The sequence below is a fragment of the Doryrhamphus excisus genome, chromosome 15 (genome assembly GCF_030265055.1).
Source record: "Doryrhamphus excisus isolate RoL2022-K1 chromosome 15, RoL_Dexc_1.0, whole genome shotgun sequence".
Lineage (NCBI taxonomy): Eukaryota > Metazoa > Chordata > Actinopteri > Syngnathiformes > Syngnathidae > Doryrhamphus > Doryrhamphus excisus.
The window spans coordinates 1,101,609-1,112,177 of record NC_080480.1 but is presented as its reverse complement, the minus strand read 5'-3'; the positions used below and the strand labels follow the sequence as shown (position 1 = coordinate 1,112,177).

The following is a 10,569-nucleotide window of genomic DNA, read 5'->3' as shown; positions in this document are numbered from 1 at the left end:
ACGGTAACAACAGCATCAAAAGTGAAATATTTTAATTTGACAATGCTAACATAAACCAAATGTAATTTCAACGCCAATTGGGACTTTAAAGGGTCAGCGTGTTGACATGTAGTTGACATGTACACTACATGCATTTCTACATTCATGCAGCCATGGACATTCTATGTTTAAGCATAACTTGGCTGCACGGAAGGCAAACATTGGCTTACAGCTTCCTTTGTTGTGGTTAATTCCACTTAAGGGGTAAAAGCTTTTAGCATTAGCTCTTCACACCAAAAAGCTGTTGTGCAAATGCAGTAAGAATATTATTGAAGTAAACTGTGCAAAAAATCGATTGTCAAATATACTGTTTAGTTTTTTTTAAAGAACTATCCAAAACATTTCTTGTTAAACCAGGAACGAGAAATACACTTAAATAGGAATCTAACTTTGATTTGCCTTTAAAATGAGCTGGAGGTGGGTGGAGCCATGGCTTCATGCACTCACCTCAATAGTGTCAAAATAAGCTGGACCTCTAAGCTGGACCTGGGCTGAGGTTCCAAGCGTCATGTTGGTGTCATCACAAGTCCGACGTGGTCAGTAGATCCAGGGATTGCTGTTGCTGTCCCAGCGCTGGAGCTCCTTCTGCCTGAACCACAGCGAGATTTCCTTCTGGGCGCTCGCCACAGAGTCGCTGCCGTGGATCACGTTCCTGCGCCCACACAAGGTCGTTGTTAAAAAAAAAAAGCAGGCTTCGCTACGCATCTTCAAATAAAGCTTGGGCTCTCCTGTCAGTCAGCTACGAGCCATGCACATGGGAGGTTGAACATGTTTTTCTTCAACAGGTTAGCATGATGCCGCTGTGAAAATGTGAGCGTAATGTTAGCACTGTATCTTTCAGCTATGCTACACTGTTGGAAACCAACATCGCCCATTACCATTAAAGATGGAAACAACTGCGTGTTTCGCTGTGGGACCTCTGAGGCTGCAAATATGGAACTTGAGTGACTGGTGTCCACAGCAGAGAGTCAGGCGGTCTTACCTTCCCACTTCCACGCAGTAATCTCCTCGAATGGTCCCAGGGAGCGACTCAGCGGGGTTGGTCTCACCCAGCATCTTGCGTGCCGTCTTGACCACATCGAGACCCTGCCACACCTGAACAAAGACACAAAACTACAATTAATTACGTATAATATTTCATATATTTATTAAATGAATGGTTGAAGTTGCAATTTCTATTTTGTGGTTCGAGGAAACAATAACAAAAGCTTGTCACCATGGCAACAACTGGACCGGAGCTCATGTAGCCGATGAGTCCACGGAAGAACGGCTTGCTCCTCAGGTCCCAGTAGTGGTCCTGGAGAAGGTCCTCCGATGCCTGAGAATCACACAGAGGTTAGTCTTGGAAGGACGGAGCTCTGCTCTGAAAAAGGTGAGGGGGTTAAGCCCTTTGGTTTTTTTTTCAACTTTTTTTACAACGTTTTTCAACTGCACTTTTCTGCATGGGAAAAAAGCGGAAAACTCCCACACCCTCTTTTTATGGTCCGGCAGGACCTAGAAATGCAGACAAAGACCACTTCTTGGAGGTGTGGATTTTTGGAAAAAAAGGTAAGGGGTTAGCCTTTGGTTTTTTTTTACAACTTTTTTTTCAACTCTTTGAAATTGCAGTTTTCTGCTCTGGAAGAAAGCGGAAAACTCCCACACCCTCATTGAGGGTGCCGGCAAGACCCCTAAATGCAGACAAAGACCACTCCTTTGATGTGTCAATTTTTGCAAAAAAAGGTAAGGGGTTAGCCTTTCATTTTTTTTCTACTTTTTTTCAACTCTTTTGAATTGCAGTTTTCTGATGTGGAATGAAGTGGAAACCTCCCACACCCTCATCGGGAGTCCTGGAAAGACCAAAAAATACAAAAAATACAACAACAAATTACAATACACATACAAAAACAAAGGCCAAAAATCGACACCTCTAAAAAAAATTTTTTTTTTGCATTTCTGGGTCCTTCCGGGACCCCCAATGCAGGTGTGGGAGGGTTCCACTTCATTCCACTGCAGAAAACTTCAATTTCAAAGAGTTGAAAAAAAAGTTGTAAAAAAAAAAAACCCAAAGGCTAACCCCTTACGTTTTTTTCCAAAAATCGACACCTCTAAAGATTTTTTTTTTTTGCATTTCTGGGTCCTTCTGCGACCCCCAATGAGCGTGTGGGAGGTTTCCACTTCATTCCACATCAGAAAACTGCAATTTAAAGGAGTTGAAAAAATTTTTTTTGAAAAAAAAACCAAGGTTAACCCCTTACGTTTTTTCCAAAAATCGACACCTGAAAAAATTTGTCTTTTTTTGCATTTATGGGTCCTTCCGGGACCCCCGATGAGCGTGTGGGAGGTTTCCACTTCATTCCACATCAGAAAACTGCAATTTAAAGGATTTCAAAAAAAAGTTTGAAAAAAAAAAAACCAAGGCTAACCCCTTACGTTTTTTCCAAAAATCGACACCTGAAAAAATTTGTCTTTTTTTGCATTTATGGGTCCTTCCGGGACCCCCAATGAGCGTGTGGGAGGTTTCCACTTCATTCCACATCAGAAAACTGCAATTTAAAGGACTTGAAAAAAAAGTTTGAAAAAAAAAAAAACAAGGCTAACCCCTTACGTTTTTTTCCAAAAATCGACACCTGAAAAAAATTGTCTTTTTTTGCATTTATGGGTCCTTCCGGGACCCCCGATGAGCGTGTGGGAGGTTTCCACTTCATTCCACATCAGAAAACTGCAATTTAAAGGAGTTGAAAAAAAAGTTTGAAAAAAAAAGAACCAAGGCTAACCCCTTACGTTTTTTCCAAAAATCGACACCTGAAAAAAATTGTCTTTTTTTGCATTTATGGGTCCTTCCGGGACCCCCGATGAGCGTGTGGGAGGTTTCCACTTCATTCCACATCAGAAAACTGCAATTTCAAAGAGTTGAAAAAAAAAAGTTGTAAAAAAAAACAAAGGCTAACCCCTTACGTTTTTTTCCAAAAATCGACACCTGAAAAAATGTGTCTTTTTTTGCATTTATGGGTCCTTCCGGGACCCCCGATAAGCGTGTGGGAGGTTTCCACTTCATTCCACATCAGAAAACTGCAATTTAAAGGAGTTGAAAAAAAAAGTTTTGAAAAAAAAAGCCAAGGCTAACCCCTTACGTTTTTTCCAAAAATCGACACCTGAAAAAAATTGTCTTTTTTTGCATTTATGGGTCCTTCCGGGACCCCCGATGAGCGTGTGGGAGGTTTCCACTTCATTCCACATCAGAAAACTGCAATTTCAAAGAGTTGAAAAAAAAAGTTGTAAAAAAAAACAAAGGCTAACCCCTTACGTTTTTTTCCAAAAATCGACACCTGAAAAAATGTGTCTTTTTTTGCATTTATGGGTCCTTCCGGGACCCCCGATAAGCGTGTGGGAGGTTTCCACTTCATTCCACATCAGAAAACTGCAATTTAAAGGACTTGAAAAAAAAGTTTGAAAAAAAAAAAAACAAGGCTAACCCCTTACGTTTTTTTCCAAAAATCGACACCTGAAAAAAATTGTCTTTTTTTGCATTTATGGGTCCTTCCGGGACCCCCGATGAGCGTGTGGGAGGTTTCCACTTCATTCCACATCAGAAAACTGCAATTTAAAGGAGTTGAAAAAAAAAGTTTTGAAAAAAAAAAGCCAAGGCTAACCCCTTACGTTTTTTCCAAAAATCGACACCTGAAAAAAATTGTCTTTTTTTGCATTTATGGGTCCTTCCGGGACCCCCGATGAGCGTGTGGGAGGTTTCCACTTCATTCCACATCAGAAAACTGCAATTTCAAAGAGTTGAAAAAAAAAGTTGTAAAAAAAAACAAAGGCTAACCCCTTACGTTTTTTTCCAAAAAACGACACCTGAAAAAATGTGTCTTTTTTTGCATTTATGGGTCCTTCCGGGACCCCCGATAAGCGTGTGGGAGGTTTCCACTTCATTCCACATCAGAAAACTGCAATTTAAAGGACTTGAAAAAAAAGTTTGAAAAAAAAAAAAAAACAAGGCTAACCCCTTACGTTTTTTTCCAAAAATCGACACCTGAAAAAAATTGTCTTTTTTTGCATTTATGGGTCCTTCCGGGACCCCCGATGAGCGTGTGGGAGGTTTCCACTTCATTCCACATCAGAAAACTGCAATTTAAAGGAGTTGAAAAAAAAAAGTTGGGAAAAAAACCAAGGCTAACCCCTTACGTTTTTTCCAAAAATCGACACCTGAAAAAATTTGTCTTTTTTTGCATTTATGGGTCCTTCCGGGACCCCCGATGAGCGTGTGGGAGGTTTCCACTTCATTCCACATCAGAAAACTGCAATTTAAAGGAGTTGAAAAAAAAAAGTTGGGAAAAAAACCAAGGCTAACCCCTTACGTTTTTTCCAAAAATCGACACCTGAAAAAAATGTTCTTTTTTTGCATTTATGGGTCCTTCCGGGACCCCCGATGAGCGTGTGGGAGGTTTCCACTTCATTCCACATCAGAAAACTGCAATTTAAAGGAGTTGAAAAAAAAAGTTTTGAAAAAAAAAACCAAGGCTAACCCCTTACGTTTTTTCCAAAAATCGACACCTGAAAAAATGTGTCTTTTTTTGCATTTATGGGTCCTTCCGGGACCCCCGATGAGCGTGTGGGAGGTTTCCACTTCATTCCACATCAGAAAACTGCAATTTCAAAGAGTTGAAAAAAAAAGTTGTAAAAAAAAACAAAGGCTAACCCCTTACGTTTTTTTCCAAAAATCGACACCTGAAAAAATGTGTCTTTTTTTGCATTTATGGGTCCTTCCGGGACCCCCGATAAGCGTGTGGGAGGTTTCCACTTCATTCCACATCAGAAAACTGCAATTTAAAGGACTTGAAAAAAAAGTTTGAAAAAAAAAAAAAACAAGGCTAACCCCTTACGTTTTTTTCCAAAAATCGACACCTGAAAAAAATTGTCTTTTTTTGCATTTATGGGTCCTTCCGGGACCCCCGATGAGCGTGTGGGAGGTTTCCACTTCATTCCACATCAGAAAACTGCAATTTAAAGGACTTGAAAAAAAAGTTGGGAAAAAAAAACCAAGGCTAACCCCTTACGTTTTTTCCAAAAATCGACACCTGAAAAAAATTGTCTTTTTTTGCATTTATGGGTCCTTCCGGGACCCCCGATGAGCGTGTGGGAGGTTTCCACTTCATTCCACATCAGAAAACTGCAATTTAAAGGAGTTGAAAAAAAAAGTTTTGAAAAAAAAAGCCAAGGCTAACCCCTTACGTTTTTTCCAAAAATCGACACCTGAAAAAAATTGTCTTTTTTTGCATTTATGGGTCCTTCCGGGACCCCCGATGAGCGTGTGGGAGGTTTCCACTTCATTCCACATCAGAAAACTGCAATTTCAAAGAGTTGAAAAAAAAAGTTGTAAAAAAAAACAAAGGCTAACCCCTTACGTTTTTTTCCAAAAATCGACACCTGAAAAAATGTGTCTTTTTTTGCATTTATGGGTCCTTCCGGGACCCCCGATAAGCGTGTGGGAGGTTTCCACTTCATTCCACATCAGAAAACTGCAATTTAAAGGACTTGAAAAAAAGTTTGAAAAAAAAAAAAAAACAAGGCTAACCCCTTACGTTTTTTTCCAAAAATCGACACCTGAAAAAAATTGTCTTTTTTTGCATTTATGGGTCCTTCCGGGACCCCCGATGAGCGTGTGGGAGGTTTCCACTTCATTCCACATCAGAAAACTGCAATTTAAAGGAGTTGAAAAAAAAAAGTTGGGAAAAAAACCAAGGCTAACCCCTTACGTTTTTTCCAAAAATCGACACCTGAAAAAAATTGTCTTTTTTTGCATTTATGGGTCCTTCCGGGACCCCCGATGAGCGTGTGGGAGGTTTCCACTTCATTCCACATCAGAAAACTGCAATTTCAAAGAGTTGAAAAAAAAAAGTTGTAAAAAAAAACAAAGGCTAACCCCTTACGTTTTTTTCCAAAAATCGACACCTGAAAAAATTTGTCTTTTTTTGCATTTATGGGTCCTTCCGGGACCCCCAATGAGCGTGTGGGAGGTTTCCACTTCATTCCACATCAGAAAACTGCAATTTAAAGGACTTGAAAAAAAAGTTTGAAAAAAAAAGAACCAAGGCTAACCCCTTACGTTTTTTCCAAAAATCGACACCTGAAAAAATTTGTCTTTTTTTGCATTTATGGGTCCTTCCGGGACCCCCGATGAGCGTGTGGGAGGTTTCCACTTCATTCCACATCAGAAAACTGCAATTTAAAGGAGTTGAAAAAAAAGTTGGGAAAAAAAAACCAAGGCTAACCCCTTATGTTTTTTCCAAAAATCGACACCTGAAAAAAATGTTCTTTTTTTGCATTTATGGGTCCTTCCGGGACCCCCGATGAGCGTGTGGGAGGTTTCCACTTCATTCCACATCAGAAAACTGCAATTTAAAGGAGTTGAAAAAAAAAGTTTTGAAAAAAAAAACCAAGGCTAACCCCTTACGTTTTTTCCAAAAATCGACACCTGAAAAAAATTGTCTTTTTTTGCATTTATGGGTCCTTCCGGGACCCCCGATGAGCGTGTGGGAGGTTTCCACTTCATTCCACATCAGAAAACTGCAATTTCAAAGAGTTGAAAAAAAAAAGTTGTAAAAAAAAACAAAGGCTAACCCCTTACGTTTTTTTCCAAAAATCGACACCTGAAAAAATTTGTCTTTTTTTGCATTTATGGGTCCTTCCGGGACCCCCAATGAGCGTGTGGGAGGTTTCCACTTCATTCCACATCAGAAAACTGCAATTTAAAGGATTTGAAAAAAAAGTTGGGAAAAAAAAACCAAGGCTAACCCCTTACGTTTTTTCCAAAAATCGACACCTGAAAAAATTTGTCTTTTTTTGCATTTATGGGTCCTTCCGGGACCCCCGATGAGGGTGTGGGAGGTTTCCACTTCATTCCACTGCAGAAAACTGCAATTTCAAAGAGTTGAAAAAAAGTTACAAAAAAAAACAAACAAAGGCTAACCCCTTACGTTTTTTTCCAAAAATTGACACCTCAAAAAAGTAGTCTTTGTCTGCATTTCTGAGTCCTTCTGGGACTCCCGATGAGGATTTGGGAGGTTTCTGCTTCGTTCCAGAGCAGAAAACAGCAGTTGAAAAAAGTTGGAAAAAACAAAAACAAAAGGCTCACCCCTTCGTAAATTTTCCAACCAACCAGGTCTAACGTTCCCTAAACGTTGAGGGAACCAACCAACGGAAACGTTGCACTGCGGATGCAGCTGTTGCCCATTACCTCCACACAACATTGCTCTGGTTTTTGATTGGTGAGTTTATTTTTGTATATTTTTATTTTTTATAGATTTATATTCAGATCCATGGAAATATTAGGAGCAAAATGCAAATGAAGGGGTTGAAAAGCGTTGTGAAATGCTCGCACTGTACAGCCCTGAAGTGTTCTCTCTTGACGTACCTTCACAAGTTTGAGTGCCACCAGTTTGAATCCCTTCTTCTCAAAGCGCTGCACGATTTCACCCACCAGTTTCCGCTGCACGCCGTCAGGTTTTATGGCAATGAAGGTGCGCTCGTTCACACCTGTCCAGCCTGAAGGAAGAGAAGATGTTCTTGTTGATACATTGCTTCTGCTCATCTGTGACCCTAATGACGTCACTCTATAGAGAATGGGTGGATGGACGAATGTGAGTGATGCAGTCAGTCATGCAATTTATGCTGACATCATAATAAATCCATGCAAACTGTTACTTGTGAAAATGATCACAAAAATAGTCACCAATAGGCTGAACTTCTTGTATGTTTGTCTCTCCGGAGTCTTGAATTCGTGCATGTTTAACCACCACACCAAGCCTTGACGTTCATTAAGATCTGGAGGTGACCTTTTTCTAGGGCCCATTGCAGCGTTTATGCCTCAGCCTACCACTAGATGGCACTGTGCTCTGCCATAATACAGCAGAGACGTTCCCATTGGTCGGAAGAGTCCATTCAAAATAAAGAGTCGTAGCTTTTTTTTTTAAGACAAAGTAAAACACAAACACTTAGAATAGCCAGGGGAAACATGCAAGTATATAATTTAACCATAATAATGGCGTGCGAAAACATTTTAAACGCAAATTTCTTTCTAGAAAAACACCAGCGTCTACTAGTGCTTAGCATTGGTATCTCCCATAGATGCTCACTTCACCGGTGCTACACACCTCTTACTTTTATCGGCGTCGACGGCGAGAATATCACCCATAGTAAACGAGCAAACGGGAACATAATGAAATGTATAAACGAATGTAAAACCCACCTGACTGGAAAACTTGAGCAAATAGTGAGAGAAAGAAGCAAATCATGGCGGCTAGCAGGACGGCGTTCCCTGACTTGAGGTAGACACGCGCTGACTTTCCTCAATCGCGGACACGTGAAGAGTCCTCACAGGAAGGTAAAAGCAAATAGGCAAGTTCCACGAAAACTGACATCACTTTCATATCTAACGTGGTAATTAATTATAAATAAATATTTGAATCAGATCAGTACAATATATGAAACTATATCAGTGTTATATGGTAACAGGCCTCAACTCAACTGTTTTATTTGTTTCATCTTCCAGGACCTTCCAGGTTTATTAGCCAACCCCTCTTCTGACGTCATTTACGTTAAGATGTGTTTACGTTTAGCATTATTCTTAAAATGTGTTCCATTTAATTGAATTCATACACTATCAATATATATTTCACCATGTTTGATAAAAAAGTGAAATCAAGCGTATAAAAACGAATAGAGTTGCCAAATTTTGCAGAAATAAACTAGATAGTCGCAAAGCTACACAACAATTTATATGAATTCAACATTTTGTGGTTCACTGAAAGAACTTGATTGTGTTATATTCATGCATGCAAAAAAAGTTAGTTAGTTTTTACTAAATTATCCTACATAAGTTTTTCCTAATAATCCAAATTTGGATAGTTCCAAAATTACATTTTTTTTAATAGAAAGTGACATTTCCAGGCCTACAACTGGACAAATCATTAACCATATTTCATCAGTTTAAATCTTTTTGGTGTATGATTGGTGCACATCATAAAAAGTCATCCACACAAGAGCAGCGGCAAAAACAAAACAAAACAGTACTTTCGTCTAACTTTAATAACATTTGACAAGACACACTTTAATCACAGAAATTGGTTGAAGTTATGAAAATTATGATTGGAGTCCTTCCAAGAGACAGCCGAGGATGTCACACCGCCGTCTCCTCTCTCACCTTCTTCCCTTGGTCTTGACTTTGGAAATAGTCTTTGGTGAGCACAACATCTCTCTCTAAAGGCAGCAGAGGCTCCTCCGCCAGGACACCGTCTTCTGTTTTCTTGTGTCGCGTCAGCTTCATGGCACGGAGCAGCGGAGGGTAAGGGACGTGACGCACAGGCGGCTCCAGTCCAGGAACAAAATCCTTGAATTGTTGCTCAGCGTGTTTCGGAATGAGGCGCCAGTCATGGTACATCACCTTGTCCACTTCTTTGACCTCACTCTCGGCTTTTCCTGACGAATGAAATATTTTACAATATTTTTAAAGTATAAAAAGTAACCCCAGTCTAAAGTTAAGATGGTGACTTACCTTTATAGGTGAGGATGCCCCAGGCCTTGCCATGATCCATGTTCTAGACCACACAATAATTAGGTGTATTATATGCAGTACTGTACATGCAGCCTCCTTTCACTGAGGTACCAAAACGTCGGTGCACCTGCTCTTACCTCAGCTGTGTAGTCCACCTTAACTTTGGTGATCTTCCAGTAACTGGGCTCTGCGTGGTCCTCCAGCCACGACTTGCGGGTGAACATTCGGCCCACACCGAACATCCTCATACCGGCCAGCAAGGAGAAGAGGCGGCTCTCTCGGCGGACATCCTGCCAAGCCAGCACGGGCAGCATCTTCCCAGTATGGGGCCGCTTCATAGTCTCATAGTCGAGGGCGTACTTCTGGGACTCCCGCGGTCGGCTTTTCAGCTCTCGATAGGCTCGGATCTTGCGAGCCATCTCCGCTATAAGACGAAGCCTCTTTTTCTTCACCATGGCTCCGTGACGACCAGCAGGTCCAACACTTTTTACCTGCAAATGTGGAAAGATGACATCACACTCTATTCGAACTTGAATAATGCTAATGCTAATCTGCCAGAAAACTAGATATTACTTTGGTACATACACAATAAAAACAAATTACCTGAAAAAGCGATATCAATTGACCTCCACAAACATGGTATACAACTTCCGCAATGTTGGTCCGCACGTAAAAAGTTCCGTGTGGAAACTCGTGTGATGTGGCTTCGAGCAGGACTCCTACGGATTCTTCTTCGACATAGTAGGCAGAATGTTGTGCACTGCTGCCTCTATCGGCGATTAAGTGTCATTGCGTCCTAAAGGAGTTCTACAACAACAATGAATCCACAATACACGTTTATGTGTTTACATTGGAAATCCTCAATTAGAGAAATTCATTTTACTGAAAACATTTTATATAGCTATAGATAATATAGTATTTATATCAGTTTACTTTTGGTCTCAGTTACATTATACTGTATTTTAAAAATTATTTAATTGCACTATGTCCAAAATACT

The 10,569-nt window shown here is 40.2% G+C and overlaps 2 protein-coding genes across 2 annotated transcripts; both read right to left on the bottom strand.

The window, feature by feature from the left end:
* Window positions 1–20: 20 nt before the first annotated feature.
* nme3 (NME/NM23 nucleoside diphosphate kinase 3) lies at window positions 21–8,397 on the bottom strand. Its single transcript, XM_058048347.1, has 5 exons — window positions 8,267–8,397; window positions 7,433–7,563; window positions 1,256–1,357; window positions 1,022–1,134; window positions 21–691 (listed from the first exon to the last, which is right to left on the bottom strand). The coding sequence occupies exons 1-5, from the start codon at window positions 8,310–8,312 to the stop codon at window positions 577–579; spliced, it is 507 nt and encodes a 168-aa protein (XP_057904330.1). The 5' UTR covers window positions 8,313–8,397; the 3' UTR covers window positions 21–576.
* A 698-nt stretch (window positions 8,398–9,095) lies between these two features.
* On the bottom strand, window positions 9,096–10,308 carry mrps34 (mitochondrial ribosomal protein S34). Its single transcript, XM_058049476.1, has 4 exons — window positions 10,175–10,308; window positions 9,709–10,062; window positions 9,572–9,614; window positions 9,096–9,495 (listed from the first exon to the last, which is right to left on the bottom strand). Exons 2-4 carry the CDS (start codon window positions 10,024–10,026, stop codon window positions 9,197–9,199), a joined length of 660 nt encoding a protein of 219 aa, XP_057905459.1. The 5' UTR covers window positions 10,027–10,062; window positions 10,175–10,308; the 3' UTR covers window positions 9,096–9,196.
* Window positions 10,309–10,569: the final 261 nt, after the last annotated feature.

Excerpts from the sequence above, each read along its gene's own strand:
- nme3 (XM_058048347.1), bottom strand. The coding sequence starts at position 8,312 with ATGATTTGCTTCTTTCTCTCACTATTTGCTCAAGTTTTCCAGTCAG. Across the intron at positions 7,564-8,266 it reads TGCTCAAGTTTTCCAGTCAG|GCTGGACAGGTGTGAACGAG; the intron begins GTGGGTTTTACA and ends CTCTTCCTTCAG. Across the intron at positions 1,358-7,432 it reads TGGCACTCAAACTTGTGAAG|GCATCGGAGGACCTTCTCCA; the intron begins GTACGTCAAGAG and ends TGTGATTCTCAG.
- mrps34 (XM_058049476.1), bottom strand. The coding sequence starts at position 10,026 with ATGGTGAAGAAAAAGAGGCTTCGTCTTATAGCGGAGATGGCTCGCAAG. Across the intron at positions 9,615-9,708 it reads AGGTGGACTACACAGCTGAG|AACATGGATCATGGCAAGGC; the intron begins GTAAGAGCAGGT and ends TGTGTGGTCTAG. Across the intron at positions 9,496-9,571 it reads GGGCATCCTCACCTATAAAG|GAAAAGCCGAGAGTGAGGTC; the intron begins GTAAGTCACCAT and ends TTCATTCGTCAG.